This window comes from Eubalaena glacialis, chromosome 2, assembly GCF_028564815.1.
Source record: "Eubalaena glacialis isolate mEubGla1 chromosome 2, mEubGla1.1.hap2.+ XY, whole genome shotgun sequence".
Lineage (NCBI taxonomy): Eukaryota > Metazoa > Chordata > Mammalia > Artiodactyla > Balaenidae > Eubalaena > Eubalaena glacialis.
This window is the reverse complement of record NC_083717.1, coordinates 145,426,249-145,450,103: the sequence shown is the minus strand read 5'-3', so window position 1 is coordinate 145,450,103 and position 23,855 is coordinate 145,426,249. Positions and strand designations below refer to the sequence as shown.

General features: G+C 38.7%; 1 protein-coding gene across 2 annotated transcripts in view; it reads left to right on the top strand.

Moving 5' to 3' along the window:
* The window catches only part of SOS2 (SOS Ras/Rho guanine nucleotide exchange factor 2), a 105,927-nt gene that overhangs the window by 23,792 nt on the left and 58,280 nt on the right, over window positions 1-23,855 (top strand). Inside the window, exons 2-5 of one of the 2 annotated variants that reach the window (XM_061180812.1) lie at window positions 1,855-1,980; window positions 4,400-4,531; window positions 5,469-5,633; window positions 22,524-22,727. In XM_061180812.1, the coding sequence (XP_061036795.1) occupies window positions 1,855-1,980; window positions 4,400-4,531; window positions 5,469-5,633; window positions 22,524-22,727 (627 nt within the window). The remainder of the gene's footprint in view (window positions 1-1,854; window positions 1,981-4,399; window positions 4,532-5,468; window positions 5,634-22,523; window positions 22,728-23,855) is intronic. The other variant, XM_061180813.1, reaches the window with a different exon arrangement.

Genomic DNA, 23,855 nt, shown 5'->3' with positions numbered 1-23,855 from the left:
TTCAAAACAGTATTTGAACACTTTAGCTAAGAAAAAGACTCCTTGTCCCTTTAATCCACACCTAAATATCTCAAACCCACCAGAGATCTTAAAATGGACATAGCCATGTGCCAAAATATTAAGATTCCAAACACATGTCTTCTCAGGCTATTCCCTACAGCAGGTTGGGGAGCCCCTCCATCCCTGTAATGTCCATTCAGAAATCTGTCAGAAAGCCTCTGACTTCACCTAGGCCAGGGTCTGGAGTCCAGATGGGGGCTGCCCACGAAGAGTGGCTGTGAAGCCTGGGCTAGAAAATAATATTTTGCTTCCCAAGATGGCCAAAGGAGAGGAGACGCAAAAGATGATGTTACTGCCTATATGGGCTGGGAGAACTTCACCTGTTGACTGAAAAGGGTGTCAGAGGAATACAGTGGGAAAACAGGGTCTGAGGAAGACACTAACAAAGGAAAGCTCCTTGAGCCCACGTTTATCTGATGAGAAATTTGTCCTCATGTTGTGCCCTGGGAGACTTCAGCCTTTGGAGTCCTTGTAGAAAACAGGCTTCAAGCAGTAGCTGATGATCAAAAAAGAGTCTTCTATTTGGTACCCGGCCCAGATCCAAAGCGAAAGTAGATTTGGGAGGAACAGTTGGGGAAGGCCGGATGGATATGTATGTCTCACAATAAGAATTTGGCCCCAATGTCAGGGACTTAACTATTGCTAAAGATGTACAAAGTAGATCTACTAAAATGCTCTGCCCTTTGGACAAGGGCAAGGGGTGGGGGTGGTTTGCTTTTGAACTGTAGGAAAATGGTTTTGTAATGGAGTCGGCAGGCCAAGTGAAGAGGGTCCTGCGCCTTGCCCACCTGGGGGAGTGGGGTTGGTTGATACCATGCCCAGCCTGCAGAGCAGCATCTGACTCACTTAGGCGGTACAGCACTGGCGTCACTTTTCAGTGATAGCCACCAGCCCCAACCACCTTTCTCAGAAAACGCCTCTGGAGTGGGATCTCACCACTGGAAAGAGAAGGCAGATCCAAGACCAGTGGCCAAAAGCACCTGAACTTTTTATCTGTAAGCAGAGTGGCATGGCTTTCACCTGAGCCAGAGGGGGAAGTGGAGGAATGGGAGCAAGAATGGCATTGTTTCTGGGGAAGGGAAAATGCAGCTTGGAGCAGGGCACCTCTGCCCGACCTCCGCGGGGAAGCAGGGACAGGGCAGATTGTGCCTTCAGCTCCACCACCGGCCTACACGTAGCTGACAGCTTCCTCCACCCCACCCCCAGCACCTGGGCTTCACTGTCACATGTAATCCACTGAAGCCTGTAGGCAAGCCACTGAGGCACTGCAGTAGCTCTACTCAAAGGGGAGAGAAGACATTAGGATTATAATTGTCACAGGAAGGGCAAAACCCAAACCTTGTACAAGGTTATCACGTAAGTTATCACAGATGGCTGCCTCTCCTCTTATCACAGAAATTTAGCAGCCTCAGGACTTTTGTGAGAGTGATTGATATCTTCCCTGATTGGGATCTTGGTACATAGTAGGTTTATTAATTAACTTCAGGGTATCCATGCTTCCTTTGAAATTATATAGAATATTTTATGTGCATATGCTTTTTTGGTGGTAAGGATGAGAGGGGCCAGTGGCTTTCAGCTGATTTTCAGAATCTAGAAAAGATTAAGAACCACTACTCTGAGTTAAGAGTTTACAGAGACCAACAAATACAGTTTTTCTTCATTTTTTGTGTTTTATATCTGTATTTGAGTGACCATTCTGGTAAAATACTATAAATTATATATAAGATTCTCTGACTTTTGTTTAATAAATATCATTTTGCCTGTACTTAAATTGAGAACTTTTTTTTTTTAAAGGTTCAGGAGCAAGTACATCCCAATCTCTCAGCTAATGAAGAGTCTCTCTATTATATTGAAGAGCTGATTTTTCAGCTGCTTAATAAATTATGCATGGCCCAACCAAGGACTGTTCAAGATGTGGAGGTAAAAATTATCTTGTTATTTCAAAAAGTCATTGAACCACTGTACAAATTAATTTTTATATCTCAATCTATATCATTCTAAATTATTATGGAAGCTAAAACCATTGAAATCATAATGGGGGATATATGGTCAGTTCATTCTTGTCAAAGATGTCAAGGCAATTCGATGAGGAAAGGAAAGTTTTTCAGCAAAAAAAGTGCTAAAACAACTGGATAAATTTATGGTGGGAAAAACCCTTGAAACCTATCTCACACAAAAATTAGTTCAAGATATATTATAGTCTTAAACATAAATGCTGAAACTGTAAAGTTTCGAGAAGAAAATGCAGGAGAATATAAGCTAGTGTTAAATGTTTTTTTACAGAGGACTCAAAGCACTGTAAATATCAAAAAATAAAATTGATGTGAAAATAAAAAAGGTATAAGTCACAGACTAGGAGAAAATGTTTCAATATGTATTCCTTACAAAGGGCTTGTATCCAGAATATGTTAAAACAAACAAACAAAAACTCCTACAAGTCAGTAATAAAAAGATACCCTGCTCACCCAAGTGGGCAAAAATCTTGAACAGACACTTCATGAAAGAAGATATACTTATGGCCAATAAGCATATGAAAAGGTACTCAAACTCATAATTCATCAGGGAAATAGAGATTAAAACTACGATGAGATACTATTTCACACCCACTAAAAAGGATAAAATTAAAGACTGATAACATGGAATATTGATGAGATGTAGAGCAACTAGAACTCTTATACATTGCTAGTGGGAGTATAAAACGGCATAAGTACTTGGAAAAATTGTTTTGCATTTTCTTATAGTTAAATATATATCTAGCCTATGACCCAGCAATTTTACCCCTGGGTATTTAACCCTAGAGAAATGGAAATATATCTTCACAAAGAGACTTATACATGAATATCCAAGCAGTTTTATTCATAATAGGCAAAAATTAGAAACAACTAAAATTTCCATCTATAAGAGAATGGGAAAACAAATTGTGATAGATTCATAAAATGGAATACTACTTAGTAGTGTTGTAAAATGAAAGAATGAACTATTGATATATGCAATAACATAGCTACAATCCACAGATATCATATAGAGCAAAATGAGACATACCCCAGAGAGTATGTATTATATGATTCCAGTTATATGAAAATCAGAAATAGCTAAAAGTAATGGTGATAGAAATCAGGATTGTGGCTGCCTATGAAGGGTGAGATTAAGATGATAGAAATTTTCTGTAATCTTGATTAGGGTGATGGTTACACAGGTGTAAGCAGTTTTCAAAACTCATTCAATGGTACACTTAAGATCTGTGCATCTTACTGCATATAAATATTACCTTAATAAAGGACTAGTATAGAATAAACATTTTACTCATTGATTAAAAAATATATATACATATATATACCTCTAAAAGATCGTGTGTAATTCAGTGCTGAAATATTTGTTTTGGCTCAGTTGCATGGGAGTATTTCTAGATTTTTAGAAATATCTGTCAGTATAGCTTTTAAAAGTTACTTTGGCATTATACTGTTTATATCATCTTTCTTTTGAAGATTGTTTCTATAACAAGGCAACAACTTCCAGTGTAAAGGAAAATCTTAATTTGGAGTAATCTATTAAGATTTTCAGGGACTCTGGGAATTAAAGCATTTGTTTCCCTGTTCTCTGCTGTAAGAATTGGACATAAGTAAATATAATAAAAGTATACTTCTCAGAAGCTAAGTATGTTAGAAGCTGAGAATATAATTTTAAAAATAGGAAATCCTGCTAAATTGGAGTTTCATTCAGTTATCATTACTTCTCATTATTCATGCCAATTACTGGTTATATTTAAGATTAGATGAACAAAATAGTAACGTAAAAGGCTTGGATTGTTTTTGCCAAGAGGTATATTTCTTTAAACCTTTCTGAGCTCTGCCACACACTTGATCCTGTAAGAGGTACATGATATTTCTTCTTTTAAAATTCTTCTCTATAAAGCTCTGAGATTAGCAGGAGAGAGACTGGAAAATAATTATTAATAATGAGTTAACTTCTGCTAGGTAAACAGTTTTAACCCTAGAAACCTTGACCTTAAAATCACTGATAGAGTATTTCATGTTTGCTTTAATCTCCCCTAATATTATTACTTTTTCCTTTTTCCATTTTATCTTAATTATGCTTACACTTAAAGCTTTCTGTTTAAACTTCACCTTTTTCCTCACCCATGGGAATTATGTGGAAAAATCTTGATAGCATGTTCATCTTTTTTTTTTTTAAACAAAAAAATTTCATTTATTGCAGGAATCAGAATATGTTACGTTACTATTAACTGCTGGTGTTATGGATGATGATAAAGTTTAATTTTGTGTGAATTTTCTGTTTATGAGCACTTCTATTAACAGTAGTTCTGCTGTGATCTGAACAGGAACGAGTTCAAAAGACCTTTCCTCATCCAATTGATAAATGGGCTATTGCTGATGCACAGTCTGCCATAGAGAAACGAAAACGAAGAAATCCTCTCTTACTGCCTGTGGACAAAATCCATCCTTCATTGAAGGTAGAACAAACAAGCAAACAAACAAAAAACAGACACAAAAAAGCATTGGGGAGGTTATTTTTAACAAATAATACTTTATATAGTATTTGTGTATTTATATAGCATGGTCTTATTGTGTATGTGCACTTGAATGTGTGTACACTTGTTTATACACATACATACATATATATGTTTCTTAATATGTGTACCAAACAAAAAGAAGTATGCTTTGATGAAATCAGATTGCTTTTCAAATAATATTAAAGGTTAATGATAAGAAATAATGCATCTTTGTGGCATCTTCTAATGATTGCTACCCCTGATTGACTTCCAGCTTTTTGTTGATTAATAAAATATATAATGCAAAAGCTCCTGTGAGTTCAGAACTGTTTTTAAATTAATCTGTATTTATCACAGATATTTTTCTGTACGTTGGAAAAGTTGTCTAGGGAATATTATTTAGTCTATAGAAAATAATTGGTGTACATGGATTTGAATACCATTTGGTAGAAATTTCAAGACTCCCCCTCCCCCCACCCAACACACACACATCCACACATCCTCCCCTTAGTAGAAACCATTGTAATTTGGGGATATTAATTAAAGCAAGATCCTTGGAGATAGCAGATACTTTTCAGATGGGTTTCGGATAATTTATCAAGAGGTTTTCAGGGAAGTCCAGTCCAAGATTTCTGTCTTAGAATCAATCATCTCTTCTTGTTTGATACTAAAGGCAGATTTGTTAGATTAGGTGTCTCTTTAGAAAAGAGAGAGAGAAATAGAAACCCTGATACTGAGCCAACAGCTCGTTTTATATCCTGTGGTACCTTTGAGTTTAGACATATGGTTTATAGAAAGTTCTTTATAAGCAAGAATGTTAAATAAAATTTTTAAGTGCTTAACTGCTACTTGACAGTGCTGCCATTTTTTGGAATTAAATTGTTTATTTTTTCCACAGGAAGTTTTAGGGTACAAAGTGGACTACCATGTGTCCCTATATATTGTGGCTGTACTAGAGTATATCTCAGCTGATATTTTGAAATTGGCTGGTAATTATGTTTTTAATATCCGACATTATGAAATATCCCAACAGGACATTAAAGTGTCAATGTGTGCAGATAAGGTAAGTGTTAAAAGGTATTTAAACTTAACCTGAATGATAGAGACTATTTGTCACTTATATCTCTGTTTTTTAATACATGATTATATTAGTGATTTTTATAGTTCCTGGTGTTGGAAGACAGAAAAATGGTGGCTTTACAGACTACCAATGATATTTTCAGGTTTTTTAGCATGTGACAGGATGAGAATCTTTTTTCCAGCAAGAATTTTTTACCTATAGGAAAAAACATCCAAAGCCTCAAACCAGTTTAAGTAGTTTGAGTTTTATATTTTAAGAAAGCGAATAAATATAGAATATTTAGATACGTTTAAGTTTAAGAAGTAATTTTGAAAAACATGCTTTGATTTCACAGCATGGGTCATGGGGCACAGGTAGAGAGAAGACTTTGCAATGCCAAAGTTACTTCCTTTTGATAATTTTTTGTTACTTATCTTCTTTCTTCCTGGCTGTAAGCTACTGAGGAAAGAAATTGAGTCTTTTCTTTCTTTTCCTCTCTCCTCCTTTTCTTCCCTTTCCACTTTCCCTCCTTTTTTTTCTTACTTTTTAAATCAACATTTTTGAGTACCTCTTATGTGTCAGTCACTGTCCTGAGCATTGAAAATACAACAGTGAACAAATCAGCAATCCCTATGTTAGAAGGAGTTTATTTTAGTGGGAAATAAAAGTATTATAACCAAATAATTGCAGCACAATGTAATTAAAACTATTATACAGATAAATCAAAGGTGGTGGAGAAAGTGATTAACTCTGGCAAAGGGGGGACCAGGGACATTTCATAGAGAAGGTACCTGAACTAGACCTCTAAGGGTGAATTACCCCAGGACCTGCCACATGCCAGTGGTTCTCCACTTTGCACATCAGAATTACCAGAAAGCTTGTAGAGAATACTGATGCCTGCATTCACCCCCAGAGCTGATTTACTTGGCCTGGGATCGGCCTCTAAGCCTCAGTATTTTCAAAATTTTTGAAACTATCACAGGTGATTCTGATGTGCAGTTATGATTGAGAGTGATTGTACTATGCCGTAGTCTCAAAAATGATTTTTCACTTAAATTTTATAGTAGAAATTCCTTGTTATTTCTATTTTGACTTCTGAAAAAATGAAAAAAATGATTACATGTTTTTTTTAACTTTGTTTCTAGCTCAGACTTTTAGAAAAGTTGTATGTACAATAAAAATACTCCCCTGTGCCCTAAACCCCTTGAGAGTAGGTTGCCAACATAGTTTAGTGTGTCCTACAAGCAAAAACATTTTCCTGTGTAACCACGGTATGACAATCAAAATCCAGGAAATGAATGTGGATACGTTATATTATGTAATCCTTAGACCCCGTTCAAGTTTTGCCACTTGTCCCGGTGATGTCCTTTAGAGCAAAATGACCCAGTTCAGAATCATGTGTTGTGTCTAGTAGTCATGTATCTTTTTTCTCCTTGTTCATTCTGGAACAGTTCTTCATTCTTCTCTTAACTTTTATGACCTTGGCGTTTTTAAGGATTATACCTGTTAATGTTTAAAATGCCCCTTCCTTTAGTTTTTTCTGATGTTTTCTCTTGATAAGATTTAGGTTATGGATCTGTGGCAGGAATATCATAGGAGTTCTTCTCATTGCATTTTCTTACACGACATACAATTTCACTGTGTCCCATTACTAGTGATGGTCACTTTGATCACTTGATTAAGGGTTCGTCCTCTAGGCTTCTCTACTTTAAAGGACTCCTTTTCCTTTTGTAATTAATAAATATTTTGTGGAATATTTTAAGGCTATGTAAATATCGTGTTCCTCATCACACTTTAAATTTATTTATTTTGTTTATTTTAATATGGACTCATTGATTCTTATTCAGTGGAACACAACCTGTTACTTCATTATTTAATATTCAAATTGTCTCAGATTTGGCCAATGGGAACTCCTTCAATTTGGCTTCTCTGTCCCTGTCATTCTTTGAACACTTTATTTTGACACAAGATGCTCCAGGTTCAACTTGTTCTTTACCTGCTGCTCAAGCCTGGAATTAGTTGTTTTCTAAAAAATCCTGGTTCCTTTTAGTGGAGAATGGTATTTAGAAACCAAGATCTTGGTGCTAGATGAGCTAATTGAAATTGGAGTGTCACTGCTCTGGTCTCTTAGAGGCCAGAATTAGGGAGTGTGTGTGTGTGTTTGTGTGTGTATACATATATACATACACATCTATATTTATTTCTCATCTATCTTTATTTAAGTTCACAGATCTCTTCAATCCACGTTCAATACCACAGGATTCATTTTAACCTCCCCTTTTTACACTTGTAACTCCCTTATCTGATAGTGAGAAACCTGGCTCCTGTTTTTTTTTTTTTTTTTTTAAACATCTTTATTGAAGTATAATTGCTTTACAATGGTGTGTTAGCTTCTGCTTTATAACAAAGTGAATCAGTTATACATATACATATGTTCCCATATCTCTTCCCTCTTGCATCTCCCTCCCTCCCACCCTCCCTATCCCACCCCTCTAGGTGGTCACAAAGCACCGAGCTGATCTCCCTGTGCTATGCGGCTGCTTCCCACTAGCTATCTATTTTACATTTGGTAGTGTATATATGTCCATGACACTCTCTCACCCTGTCACATCTCACCCCTCCCCCTCCCCATATCCTCAAGTCCATTCTCTAGTAGGTCTGTGTCTTTATTCCCATCTTGCCACTAGGTTCTTCATGACCTTTTTTTTTTTTTTTTCCTTAGATTCCATATATATGTGTTAGCATACTGTATTTCTTTTTCTCTTTCTGACTTACTTCACTCTGTATGACAGACTCTAACTCCATCCACCTCATTACAAACAACTCCATTTCATTTCTTTTTATGGCTGAGTAATATTCCATTGTATATATGTGCCACATCTTCTTTATCCATTCATCCGATGATGGACACCTAGGTTGCTTCCATGTCCTGGCTATTGTAAACAGAGCTGCAATGAATATTTTGGTACATGACTCTTTCTGAATTATGGTTTTCTCAGGGTATATGCCCAGTAGTGGGATTGCTGGGTCGTATGGTAGTTCTATTTTTAGTTTTTTAAGGAACCTCCATACTGTTCTCCATAGTGGCTGTATCAATTTACATTCCCACCAACAGTGCAAGAGTGTTCCCTTTTCTCCACACCCTCTCCAGCATTTATTGTTTCTAGATTTTTTGATGATGGCCATTCTGACCGGTGTGAGATGATACCTCATTGTAGTTTTGATTTGCATTTCTCTAATGATTAATGATGTTGAGCATTCTTTCATGTGTCTGTTGGCAATCTGTATATCTTCTTTGGAGAAATGTCTATTTAGGTCGTCTGCCCATTTTTGGATTGGGTTCTTTGTTTTTTTGTTATTGAGCTGCATGAGCTGCTTGTAAATCTTGGAGATTAATCCTTTGTCAGTTGCTTCATTTGCAAATATTTTCTCCCATTCTGAGGGTTGTCTTTTGGTCTTGTTTATGGTTTCCTTTGCTGTGCAAAAGCTTTTAAGTTTCATTAGGTCCCATTTGTTTATTTGTGTTTTTATTTCCATTTCTCTAGGACCTGGGTCAAAAAGGATCTTGCTGTGATTTATGTCATAGAGTGTTCTGCCTATGTTTTCCTCTAAGAGTTTGATAGTGTCTGGCCTTACACTTAGGCCTTTAATCCATTTTGAGTTTATTTTTGTGTATGGTGTCAGGGAGTGTTCTAATTTCATACTTTTACATGTACCTGTCCAATTTTCCCAGCACCACTTATTGAAGAGGCTGTCTTTTCTCCACTGTATATGCTTGCCTCCTTTATCAAAAATAAGGTGACCATATGTGCGTGGGCTTATCTCTGGGCTTTCTATCCTGTTCCATTGATCTATATTTCTGTTTTGGTGCCAGTACCAAACTGTCTTGATTACTGTAGCTTTGTAATATAGTCTGAAGTCAGGGAGCCTGATTCCTCCAGCTCCATTTTTCGTTCTCAAGATTGCTTTGGCTATTCGGGGTCTTTTGTGTTTCCATACAAATTGTGAAATTTTTTGTTCTAGTTCTGTGAAAAATGCCAGTGGTAGTTTGATAGGGATTGCATTGAATCTGTAGATTGCTTTGGGTAGCAGAGTCATTTTCACAATGTTGATTCTTCCAATCCAAGAACATGGTATATCTCTCCATCTATTTGTATCATCTTTAATTTCTTTCATCAGTGTCCTATAATTTTCTGCATACAGATCTTTTGTCTCCTTAGGTAGGTTTATTCCTAGATATTTTATTCTTTTTGTTGCAATGGTAAACGGGAGTGTTTTCTTAATTTCACTTTCAGATTTTTCATATTAGTATACAGGAATGCAAGAGATTTCTGTGCATTAATTTTGTATCCTGCTACTTTACCAAATTCATTGATGAGCTCTAGTAGTTTTCTGGTAGCATCTTTTGGATTCTCTATGTATAGTATCATGTCATCTGCAAACAGTGACAGCTTTACTTTTTCTTTTCCGATTTGGATTCCTTTTATTTCTTTTTCTTCTCTGATTGCTGTGGCTAACACTTCCAAAACTATGTTGAATAATAGTGGTGAGAGTGGGCAACCTTGTTCCTGATCTTAGTGGAAATGGTTTCAGTTTTTCACCATTGAGGACAATGTTGGCTGTGGGTTTGTCATATACGGCCTTTATTATGTTGAGGAAAGTTCCCTCTATGCCTACTTTCTGCAGGACTTTTATCATAAATGGGTGTTGAATTTTGTCGAAAGCTTTCTCTGCATCTATTGAGATGATCATATGGTTTTTCTCCTTCAATTTGTTAATATGATGTATCACGTTGATTGATTTGCGTATATTGAAGAATCCTTGCATTCCTGGAATAAACCCCACTTGATCATGGTGTATAATCCTTTTAATGTGCTGTTGGATTCTGTTTGCTAGTATTTTGTTGAGGATTTTTGCATCTATGTTCATCAGTGATATTGGCCTGTAGTTTTCTTTCTTTGTGACATCTTTGTCTGGTTTTGGTATCAGGGTGATGGTGGCCTCGTAGAATGAGTTGGGGAGTGTTCCTCCCTCTGCAATATTTTGGAAGAGTTTGAGAAGGATAGGTGTTAGTTCTTCTCTAAATGTTTGATAGAATTCGCCTGTGAAGCCATCTGGTCCTGGGCTTTTGTGTGTTGGAAGATTTTTACTCACAGTTTCAATTTCAGTGCTTGTGATTGGTCTGTTCATATTTTCTATTTCTTCCTGGTTTAGTCTTGGCAGGTTGTGCATTTCTAAGAATCTGTCCATTTCTTCCAGGTTGTCCATTTTATTGGCATAGAGTTGCTTGTAGTAATCTCTCATGATCGTTTGTATTTCTGCAGTGTCAGTGGTTACTTCTCCTTTTTCATTTCTAATTCTATTAATTTGAGTCTTCTCCCTTTTTCTCTTGATGAGTCTGGCTAATGGTTTATCAATTTTGTTTATCTTCTCAAAGAACCAGCTTTTAGTTTCATTGATTTTTGCTATTGTTTCCTTCATTTCTTTTTCATTTATTTCTGATCTGATCTTTATGATTTCTTTCCTTCTGCTAGCTTTGGGGTTTTTTTGTTCTTCTTTCTCTAATTGCTTTAGGTGCAAGGTTAGGTTGTTTATTCGAGATGTTTCCTGTTTCTTGATGTAGGCTTGTATTGCTATAAACTTCCCTCTTAGAACTGCTTTTGCTGCATCCCATAGGTTTTGGATCGTCGTGTCTCCATTGTCATTTGTTTCTAGGTATTTTTTGATTTCCCCTTTGATTTCTTCAGTGATCACTTCGTTATTAAGTAGTGTATTGTGTAGCCTCCATGTGTTTGTATTTTTTACAGATCTTTTCCTGTAATTGATATCTAGTCTCATAGCGTTGTGGTCGGAAAAGATACTTGATACGATTTCAATTTTTTTAAATTTACCAAGGCTTGATTTGTGACCCAAGATATGATCTATCCTGGAGAATGTTCCATGAGCACTTGAGAAAAATGTGTATTCTGTTGTTTTTGGGTGGAATGTCCTATAAATATCAATTAAGTCCATCTTGTTTAATGTATCATTTAAAGCTTGTGTTTCCTTATTTATTTTCATTTTGGATGATCTGTCCATTGGTGAAAGTGGGGTGTTAAAGTCCCCTACTATGATTGTGTTGCTGTCGATTTCCCCTTTTATGGCTGTTAGTATTTGCCTTATGTATTGAGGTGCTCCTATGTTGGGTGCATAAACATTTACAATTGTTATACCTTCCTCTTGGATCGATCCCTTGATCATTATATAGTGTCCTTCTTTGTCTCTTGTAATAGTCTTTATTTTAAAGTCTATTTTGTCTGATATGAGAATTGCTACTCCAGCTTTCTTTTGATTTCCATTTGCATGGAATATCTTTTTCCATCCCCTCACTTTCAGTCTGTATGTGTCTCTAGGTCTGAAGTGGGTCTCTTGTAGACAGCATATATATGGGTCTTGCTTTTGTATCCATTCAGCCAGTCTGTGTCTTTTGGTGGGAGCATTTAATCCATTTACATTTAAGGTAATTATCGATATGTATGTTCCTATTCCCATTTTCTTAAATGTTTTGGGTTTGTTATTGTAGGTGTTTTCCTTCTCTTGTGTTTCTTGCCTAGAGAAGTTCCTTTAGCATTTGTTGTAAAGCTGGTTTGGTGGTGCTGAACTCTCTCAGCTTTTGCTTGTCTGTAAAGGTTTTAATTTCTCCATCAAATCTGAATGAGATCCTTGCTGGGTAGAGTAATCTTGGTTGTAGGTTTTTCTCCTTCATCACTTTAAGTATATCCTGCCACTCTCTTCTGGCTTGCAGAGTTTCTGCTGAAAGATCAGCTGTTAACCTTATGGGGATGCCCTTGTGTGTTATTTGTTGTTTTTCCCTTGCTGCTTTTAATATGTTTTCTTTATATTTAATTTTTGATAGTTTGATTAATATGTGTCTTGGTGTGTTTCTCCTTGGATTTATCCTGTATGGGACTCTCTGTGCTTCCAGGACTTAATTAACTATTTCCTTTCCCATATTAGGGAAGTTTTCAACTATAATCTCTTCAAATATTTTCTCAGTCCCTTTCTTTTTCTCTTCTTCTTCTGGGACCCCTATAATTCGAATGTTGGTGCGTTTAATGTTGTCCCAGAGGTCTCTGAGACTGTCCTCAGTTCTTTTCATTCTTTTTTCTTTATTCTGCTCTGCAGTAGTTATTTCCACCATTTTATCTTCCAGGTCACTTATCCGTTCTTCTGCCTCAGTTATTCTGCTATTGATCCCATCTAGAGTATTTTTAATTTCATTTATTGTGCTTTTCATCGTTGCTTGGTTCCTCTTTAGTTCTTCTACGTCCTTGTTAAATGTTTCTTGCATTTTGTCTATTCTATTTCCAAGATTTTGGATCATCCTTACTATCATTATTCTGAATTCTTTTTCAGGTAGACTACCTATTTCCTCTTCATTTGTTAGGTCTGGTGTGTTTTGACCCTGCTCCTTCATCTGCTGTGTGTTTTTCTGTCTTCTCATTTTGCTTATCTTACTGTGTTTGGGGTCTCCTTTTCACAAGCTGCAGGTTCGTAGTTCCCGTTGTTTTTGGTATCTGTCCCCAGTGGCTAAGGTTGGTTCAGTGGGTTGTGTAGGTTTCCTGGTGGAGGGAACTAGTGCCTGTGTTCTGGTGGATGAGGCTGGATGTTGTCTTTCTGGTGGGTTCGTCCACGTCTGGTGGTGTGTTTTGGGGTGTCTGTGGCCTTATTATGATTTTAGGCAGCCTGTCTGTTAATGGATGGGGCTGTGTTCCTGTCTTGCTAGTTGTTTGGCATAGGGTGTCCAGCACTGTAGCTTGCTGGTCGTTGAGTGAAGCTGGGTCTTGATGGTGAGATGGAGATCTCTGAGAGATTTTCGCCGTTTGGTATTACGTGGAGCTGGGAGGTCTCTTGTGGACCAGTGTCCTGAAGTTGGCTCTCCCACCTCAGAGGCACAGCCCTGATGCCTGGCTGGAGAACCAAGAGCCTTTCATCCACACGGCTCAGAATAAAAGGGAGAAAAAATGGAAAGAAAGAAAGAAAGAGGATAAAATAAAATAAAATAAAGCAATTATAATAAAAAATAAGAAAAAAAATTAAGAATAAATTTATTAAGAAAAAAATTTTTTTTAATTTTTTAAAATAGATTTATTAATTTTTTATATTAAAAATAAGAAAAAAATTATTAAGAAAAAATTTATTAAGAAAAAAAATGTTTTTAATTTTTTAAAATAAAAAATGTGAAAAATCTTATTAAAAAATTTTTTTTTAAATTTTTTAAAAATAGAAAATAAGGAAAAAATTATTAAGAAAACATTTATTAGGGAAAAAAAATTTTTTTTAAGTAAAAAAAAAACAAAAAAAACAAAAAAAAACGGACGGACCTAACCCTAGGACTAACGGTGAGAGCAAAGCTATACAGACAAAATCTCACCCAGAAGCACACACATATACACTCACAAAAAAAGGAAAAGGGGAAAAGTTAATATATCCTGCTCCCAAAGTCCACCTCCTAAATTTGGGATGATTCGTTGTCTATTCAGGTATTCAACAGATGCAGGCACATCAAGTTGTTTGTGGAGCTTTAATCCGCTGCTTCTGAGGCTGCTGGGAGAGATTTCCCTTTCTCTTCTTTGTTCGCCCAGCTCCCGGGGTTCAGCTTTGGATTTGGACCCGCCTCTGCATGTAGGTCGCCTGAGGGCGTCTGTTCCCCGCCCAGACAGAACGGGGTTAAAGGAGCAGCTGCTTCGGGGGCTCTGGCTCAGTCAGGCCGGGGGGAGGGAGCGGTACGGAGGAGGCAGGGCGAGCCTGCGGCGGCAGAAGCTGGCGTGACGTTGCAGCAGCCTGAGGCGCGCCGTGCGCTCTCCCGGGGAAGTTGTCTCCAGATTACGGGAGCCTGGCCATGGCGGGCTGCACAGGCTCCCGGGAGGGGCGGTGTGGAGAATGACCTGTGCTCGCCCACAGGCTTTTTGGTGGCGGCAGCAGCAGCCTTAGCGTCTCATGCCCGTCTCTGGGGTCCGCGCTGATAGCCGCGGCTCGCGCCCGTCTCTGGAGTTCGTTTAAGTGGCGCTCTGAATCCCCTCTCCTTGCACACCGCGAAACAAAGAGGCAGGAAAAAGTCTCTTGCCTCTTCGGCAGCTGCAGACTTTTTCTCGGGCTCCCTCCCGGCTAGTTGTGGTGCGCTAGCCCCTTCAGGCTGTGTTCACGCAGCCAACCCCAGTCCTCTCCCTGCGATCCGACCGAAGCCCGCGCCTCAGCTCCCAGCCCCCGCCTGCCCCGGCGGGTGAGCAGACAAGCCTCTCGGGCTGGTGAGTGCTGCTCGGCGCCGAGCCTCTGTGCGGGAATCTCTCCGTTTTTCCCTCTGTGTCCCTGTTGCTGTGGGATCCGCGCTGATAGCCGCGGCTCGCACCCGTCTCTGGAGCTCGTTTAGGCGGCGCTCTGAATCCCCTCTCCTTGCGCGCCGCGAAACCAAGAGGCAAGAAAAAGTCTCTTGCCTCTTCGGCAGCTGCAGTCTTTTTCCCGGACTCCCTCCCGGCTAGCACCGAAGCCCGAGCCCCAGCTCCCAGCCCCCGCCCGCCCCGGCGGCTGAGCAGACAAGCCTCTCGGGCTGGTGAGTGCTGGTCGGCACCGCTCCTCTGTGCGGGAATCTCTCCGCTTTGCCCTCCGCACCACTGTGGCTGCGCTCTCCTCCGTGGCTCCGAAGCCTCCCCCCTCTGCTACCCGCAGTTTCTGCCCACGAAGGGGCTTCCTAGTGTGTGGAAACCTTTCCTCCTTCACAGCTCCCTCCCACTGGTGCAGGTCCCGTCCCTATTCTTTTGTCTCTGTTATTTCTTTTTTCTTTTGCCTTACCCAAGTACGTGGGGATTTTCTTGCCTTTTGGGAGGTCTGACGTCTTCTGCCAGCGTTCAGTGGGTGTTCTGTAGGAGCAGTTCCACGTGTAGATGTATTTCTCATGTATCTGTGGGGAGGAAGGTGATCTCCGCGTCTTACTCTTCCGCCATCTTGCCCCTCCCTCCCCTGGCTCCTGTTTTACTTAATATATTTATTTATTTGATCAATCCTTCTGTATGTGACCAGTCTCCCAGCAGGCCTCTCTCCCCCCGCTGGTGTAGGCACCCTATTTTGGCATAGAAACCCTTCTTCTTTGTATACATTCTCACTCCACTCAAGTTCTGACAATCCCATGTTGCACCACTGCTGCTGCTGGACCACCTTCCCATGCAAATACCCTCCTTATCCACTAGGGCTCCAGCACCCTGAATCAAGCTGCCCTATCATATGGATAGTCTCTTTACTCCGAATGATCTCTAACATCTTGTGCCAGGTTGTGAGCCCCCGCCCCCCTAGTAAACACCCTCCCTACTCCTCTCAGGAGCTAGCACGCTGAGATGGGCCCCCTCAGCTTTTCCTCACACCCTCGTGTAGGGATTCCTACCTTATTTGCCCTATTCCTCCCCTCCCCCTGCCCTCAAACAGTGGCCTTGGATTAATCAAACAGGATTATTGAGGGACTGTGGGAAGGAGAGACTTTATTCTGAGTATATCTGAGTCAGTTACCTTTTCCATGACTCTTTTTAAAGGCGAAAGTAGTTAAATTCTAAACAATTACACCGTCTCAGAATTACAAGAGACCAAATCCACACAGGTTTATCACAGGATATTGAATATATCAATAGTTCCCTGTGCTCTACAGTATGACCTTGTTGTTTATCCATACTATATACAATAGTTTGCATCCGAATTTCCTGTTAAATTTCATTCACTAATTCTAGTCTCTCTTCTGGACTACATTAGATAAGACCAAACTGTTTTTCAGAATAAGTCATTCTGTTATTTAAAGCTTTTTTCCATGTACTAAATTTTTACCTTTTGAGACTTTGAAAACCAATCTTTTTGTGACATGATTTTCAGATCTCATTATTGCATTGCTCTTACACTGTGATTTCTAAAACTAAAGACAGCAGTCTAGATTTGGTCTGACCGATACAGTACAATGAAAGGCTCACCTCCTTTATTCTATATGCTGTTCTTTTATAATTTCAGCATTAACTTTTTTGGGCACACATATCACTCTGTTTACTTAATGAGTTTGCACATGTCTTAGCTCCCTGGGACTTTCCACATGAGATACTCTTATATCTTTGATTTCTTACAGCTTGTGCTGTTGATATTTTTTTCATCTAAGTTTGAACTCAAGTTTTTCTCTATAAAACTTTGTAATGTTACTGAGACTATGCTCTAGCATATCAAGATATTATAAAAATCGAATTTTGTCATTCATCATTGTAGATATCATACCAGCTTTTTGTAATATATGCCAGTCTGAGAAACTTAGTTTGTTTTTTTTTTTTTTTTTTTTTAGAGAATGATTGCAATCTTTTTTTTTTTTTTTTTTTTAATTTATTTATTTATTTATTTTTGGCTGTGTTGGGTCTTCGTTTCTGTGCGAGGGCTTTCTCCAGTTGTGGCAAGTGGGGGGCCACTCTTCATCGCGGTGCGCGGGCCTCTCACTGTCGTGGCCTCTCCTGTTGCGGAGCACAGGCTCCAGACGCGCAGGCTCAGCAGTTGTGGCTCACGGGCCCAGTTGCTCCGCGGCATGTGGGATCTTCCCAGACCAGGGCTCGAACCCGCATCCCCTGCATTGGCAGGCAGATTCTCAACCACTGCGCCACCAGGGAAGCCCCTTAGTTTGTTTTAGTTGGAATTATTTGTTAAAAATATTGGAAAAGTTTAAGAGATGAGATTTCTCACTTTTTTTTTGTTTTTTTGTTTTTTAAAATAAGATATGTGAGGTACGTCCTTAACTTTTTTTTAATTTTGTTTATTTATTTATTTATTTATTTATTTATGGCTGTGTTGGGTCTTCGTTTCTGTGCGAGGGCTCTCTCTAGTTGCGGCAAGTGGGGGCCACTCTTCATCGCGGTGCGCGGGCCTCTCACTATCGTGGCCTCTCTTGTTGCGGAGCACAGGCTCCAGACGCGCAGGCTCAGTAGTTGTGGCTCACGGGTCTAGCTGCTCCACGGCATGTGGGATCTTCCCAGACCAGGGCTCGAACCCGTGTCCCCTGCATTGGCAGGCAGATTCTCAACCACTGCGCCACCAGGGAAGCCCCTCTCACATATGTTATTCGAGGCATCCTTCCAGGTTAATAAATTACCACTTTTTTTCACTATGGCCTTTTCATCAGCTACTGTTTTATCTCTTTGTCTAATTCAGGGGTCAGCAGACTTTACCTGTAAAGGACCAGATGGGTTGCTGAATATTTTAGGCTTTGTAGGCTACACGTCTTTCTTAGAACTACTCATCTTTGCCTTTGTAGCAGAAAGGAAGCCATAAACCAATGAGTGTGGGCTGTATTCTAGTAAAACTTTATTTACATAAAGGGCAGTAGGCTCACTGTGGCCTATGGGCTGTAGTTTGCCCATCCTTTTCTTTTTTTTTTTTTTTTAACATTTATTTATTTATTTATTTGGCTGAGCCAGGTCTTACTTGCAGCACGCGGTATCTTTGCTGCCGCATGCGGGCTCTTAGTTGTGGCATGCTGGATCTAGTTCCCTGAGCAGGGATCGAACCCGGGCCCCCTGCATTGGGAGTGCGGAGTTTTAACCACTGGATCACCAGGGAAGTCCCCTGCCCATCCTTTTCTACTGTGATTCCAAGTTTGTCATGAGAGACTGTCATAGGTTTAGCTAAGATACAGATGACTTTATTTGTGGGACTAGTCATGTGAATGGATTAATGAGATAAGTGTGACATGGTGTGGTCTCAGTAAATCTAAACTGATTTCCTGTGATCACTATTTCAAGAGCTCACAAACCACCTGTTTAATAAACTATTCAAATAAATGCTTTCTAGGGATCTGTGTAATTTCCTAGACAAGGTCGTATAATTTGATAGAGAACTTGAGAACCAACCTTTTTTCTACACTTAAAAATAAAAGAGGCATTTGACTATATGATGTATTCTGGCACATCATAGATTGCTGAGAATAGTTAGATGGTCATAGGAAGGAATTTTAGAGCTCAACCCCTAATCTACTTGTCACTGTTAAGGAAAATGATATTCAGACTGGAAAAATAGAACATACATGCTTAAGAGGAAAATTGATGTTTAAGAAAGGCAAGAGAGAGTAAGAGAGCACAGAGCTGCTCTGAAGAAGTTTATTTCTGTGAGCCCAGTTGTTATAAAAGTTGAGTTCTTCTGTATTTTTTCTCTTGTTGTAATATTACTCCATCTGTTCCAAGAACCAATTCTCCTTTATTATTCTTGTTGTGAACGTGACCAAAAAATGCTTTTATTGTCCTAACATTTATTCTGATCTTTAACTCACTTGGGCTTTAGCCTTTCATTACAAGTCTAACAGTTTACAAACATGAAATGCATATATGCTCTTTTTTTTAAAATAGAAATTTATTTATTTATTTATTTATGGCTGCGTTGGGTCTTCGTTGCTGCGCGTGGGCTTTCTCTAGTTGCGGCGAGCAGGGGCTACTCTTTGTTGCGGTGCGCGGGCTTCTCATTGCGGTGGCTTCTCTTGTTGCACAGCATGGGTTCTAGGCACGCAGGCTTCAGTAGTTGTGGCGCGCAGGCTCAGTAGCTGTGGCGCATTGGCTTAGTTGCTCCGCGGCATGTGGGGTCTTCCCGGACCAGAGCTCGAACCCGTGTCTCCTGCATTGGCAGACGGATTCTTAACCACTGCGCCACCAGGGAAGCCCTACATATATACTCTTTAAGCAAGTATCTTTTGTGCATTTACTGTGTATCAAATGCTGTGGATTTTAAGGTGAAATCATGGCTCTTATCCTTAGAAACGTCAATATAAGTTAGGTGCTTATATAGAAAAGAGAGAGGATTGCTAATGGAGGACTGAAGCCAATGGAAAAGATTTTGATAGAGTTCAGGGAGAGTTGGGAAAAGCTATACAAAGACAATTATATTTTAGCTAAGTGGTGAAAATGGCTAGGGATTTATCAGATGAATAAATGTGAGAGTTGGAAGGAAAGAGAAATAAGAGAAGACATTCTAGACAGGAGAATAGAAGGAACTGACGAGATTTAAGAGCTGTTTCTGAGTTGGAGTTAACAGGATTTGGGGACTGATTTGGTGTGGAAGTTGGAGAAGTGTTAAGTCTAGGGTAGTGACAAGTTTTCTAGCTATGAAAGCCAAGGAGATGATGCTGTGATTAGTGATTCTGAAGTAGAGTATACATGTATAGGTTTGTCAGACAGAGATATCTAGCAAGCTTCTGGTAACACCTGCCTAGGGTCCAGAGAGATGCTGAGATAAATGTTTAGGGAGTTATTATCTAGTAACTGAAAATCGTTTAAGAAGATGAGCTCACTCAGGAGGAAGTATAGTAGATGTTTCAGACTGGTGGCCTGCTAGTGAATAGGGACTCCAGGTTTACTTCTTAAAATTTTGAATTATTTGCAGTCTGTTTATATTTACAGATATGAAAATTCTTCATAAAAATCTAGATTCCAGACTCTTCTTGAAAAAAGAAAATCAAAAGGCCTGACAGAATAGCTGGCATTGAACAGTGCCTTTCTTCTTTAGGTGCATGCACCTTCTAGTTTGCCACATTCCCCATCACCTCTTCTTATGTATTAACATGATATTATCTACCTGGCTCCTATAGCATTTACATTCGGGATTTTGGGTGTTGTGTGACCAAAACAGTTCCAAAAATGGAACCCTGCAGTGGATGTTGGAGAAGATGAGTAGTAGAGAAGGAGGCCTCACTGACAGAATGGTGTATGAGAAGCCAAGGGAAGAGAAAGTTTTAAGAAGTTCTGGTCAGCTGTGTTGATAACTAGAGAAAACAAAAAGATATTCAAAGGTCATTAGTGAGAGCAGTTTCAATAGAGTAGTGAGCTTGAGAAGTAAGAAATTAGAGCAAGTACAGACTACTTTAAAAATATCTCTGGTGGGGAAGAGAAGACTGTTCTGTGTCATACCTTCTGTTCTTTTGCGTGTCTGCTTAAAATCAGATTTCGTTAGCTAATTCTCTGTGCAGCCCCAGTGGTTTCTTCAAAGGTCTAATGTGTCTGGGAATCAGAGGTGATGATGGCAGGAGGGTGAGTTTCATGGAGGGGGGGCAATGAGGAGAAGATGGATTTTAAAGTATCACAGGAGATGAGGCTAGGGAAGTGGGCTGGGATTAGATTGTGAATGGCCTTTATCTTCATGAAATTAGAATTGTGTGCTGAAAGCAATGAAATCCAGTATCGTTTTTAGGTAGGGTATGACACAAATTTGGTTTTAGGAACATAACTTTGAAAATGGGGTTGGGAAGAAACCAGTGGCAGGGAGATCATATTGCACGACCTTTTAGTAGATGTTGTGATTGCTTAATAGTCTGATTTGAAGTGTGGAGGGGAATGGAGAGGATTGACCAGATTTAAGAAATATTTTTGAGTTAGATTTAAAAGAAGATCAGGAGGGCAGGGTTCATGTTTATTTTGCTTACTGCTGTGTCTTACCAACATCTGGCACAATTTCTGGTGATCAGTAGATGTTTTTGAGAATGAATGAATGAATATCTCATATTGTATTGTTAGAATTTCCTCTCATCCCCTTGAAATTGTTTTACTTTCTGGAGCTTCCTTTTTGGGATTGTGCCTTTTCTTTTTTCCTAAACTCTAAGAAAGTAGTTTTCAGTCAGTCTGGAGTATATAATTAAGTAGGTCCAATTTTTCTTTTCTTTTTAAACTATTTTTAATTCTAAAAAGTATGGTCACCTTTTTCCTATTGCTTTTGATATACAGCTAGTTCTTGCCTGTTGGTTGACTTAAATCCATAGTAGCAATCTTTACTATTTTCTGAAAGGGGAAATTGTCACTATAGCAATTTAAGCATCTGTGGGGTGCTTGATTTTTTTTTTAAGATTTATTTATTATTTATATTTATTTTTATTTATTTTTGGCTGCGTTGGGTCTTAGTTGTGGCACACGGGATTTTCATTGAGGCATGTGGGATCTTTCGTTGTGGTGTGCAGGTTTTCTCTCTCTAGTTGTGACGCGCAGGCTCTGTAGCTATGGTGCGCGGGTTCCGGAGCACGTGGGCTCTAGTTGAGGCCGGCAAGCTCAGCAGTTGTGGCACGCGGGCTTAGTTGCCCTGCGGCATGTGGGGTCTTAGTTCCCTGACCAGGGATGGAACCTGCATCCCCTGCATTGTAAGGTGAATTCTTTACCACTGGACCACCAGGGGAAGTCCCAGGGGATGCTTGATTTTAACAAATGAACTTAATAGCAGTTGTTGATGTAGTAAATATGCATCAGAAAAGCATCACGCTGTTAATATATTTTGCGTATCATTTTACTTTTCTCCCTTAAACTCTACTCAAGTGCATGTAAGCATCCTTACAGTAGGACAAAGAACTACCATTTTGAATGCCTACTGTTTGCCAGACGTAATAGTATGCGTTTTATGTCCATTACTTCATTGAATTCTTTCATCAGTTACATTTTACATATAAGGGATCTGACTTTCAAAAGAATAAATAACTTGTCTGTAATCACAGGTAAGTGGTAGAACTGGAATTTTGGTTCAGATTGTTGTTCTCCAAATGTGTGCTCTTTTTGCTATTATATATTTTATGTTTATGTGTGCGTATGTACCTGTATTTATATACACACAGACATACATGTATATGTGTACATATATGTATATATATATTTCACTGTTAGATTTATCTTATTTTCATAAATATTTATTTCTCCATATCCAGTCTTATTTGAACGTTATCTCACTTCAACTTTTCATATTTCTCTTATATTGGATTTTCTCTTAAAATTTTAGCCTGTAATACACACAACTCTCATTGTTTAATAACGTTTTAATTCCAAGTACTTTGAGATGGTCTTATAACAGTAAGGAAAATAAGTTTATCCATTACTGATTTATATTTCTTAGGTTTTGATGGACATGTTTGATCAGGATGACATAGGCTTGGTTTCTCTTTGTGAAGATGAACCTAGTTCTTCAGGTGAATTAAACTACTATGACCTTGTCAGAACTGAAATTGCAGAAGAAAGACAGTATCTACGGGAACTAAATATGATCATAAAAGTGTTTCGAGAAGCTTTTCTTTCTGACAGAAAGCTGTTTAAACCTTCTGTAAGTACCTTTTGGGTTTGAAATTCTGTCTACCCCAAAAAGTCATATAGTAGCTTAAAATCATAAACAGTAACTTCATATACTTTATGAGTATGTAAAAAAAATATTGTTTTATATAGTATTGTGGGGTTGTTTAGCTTTGTCTATTTTTAATTTTTTTCAGATTTTTTGTTGAAGTATAGTTGATATACAATATTATATGAATTACAGCTGTACAACATAGTGATTCACAAGTTTTAAAGGTTATACTCCATTTATAGTTATTATAAAATATTGGCTATATTCCCCATGTTGTACAATATGGTAAGTCCCCTACATACATACCTTCAAGTTGCGAACTTTCAAGGATGCAAACATGCCCCTGTATGCCAGCTGTTGTACTCTACTACTGTACTTTTCAAGGTACTGTACTGTAAGATTAAAAATGTTTTCTTTATATTTTGTGTTTGTTTTTTATGTATTATTTGTGTGAAAAGTATTATAAGCCTATTACAGTACCGTACTGTATAGCTGATTGTGTTAGTTGGGTACCTAGGCTGACTTTGTTGGACTTATGAACAAATTGGACTTACGAACCTGCTCTCGGAATGGAACTCGTTCATATGTAGGGGGCTTGCTATACGTCCTTGTAGCCTATCTTACACCCAGTAGTTTTTACCTCCCACTCCCTCACCCCTATATTGCCACCCACACCCTCTGGTAACCACTAGTTTGTTCTCTTTGTGAGTCTGCTTCTTTTTTGTTATATTCACTAGTTTGTTGTATTTTTTAGATTCCACATATAATTGATATTTGTCTTTCTCTGTCTGACTTAATTCATTTAGCCCTCCAAGTCCATCCATGTTGCTGTAAATGGCAATATTTCATTCTTTTTCTTATGGCTGAGTAGTATTCCATTGTGTATATATACCACATCTTCTTTATCCATTCATCTATTGAGGGACACTTACGTTACTTCCATATCTTGGCAGTTGTAAATAATGCTGCTATGAACATTGGGGATATTGTGGGTTTTTTAATATGTGAATTGTTATACTAATAAGTGCAGTGACAATGAAAATTAGACACAAAATTAGGGGGATTACACTGGAATAAAATCTTTTTTGGGCTTCCCTGGTGGCTCAGTGG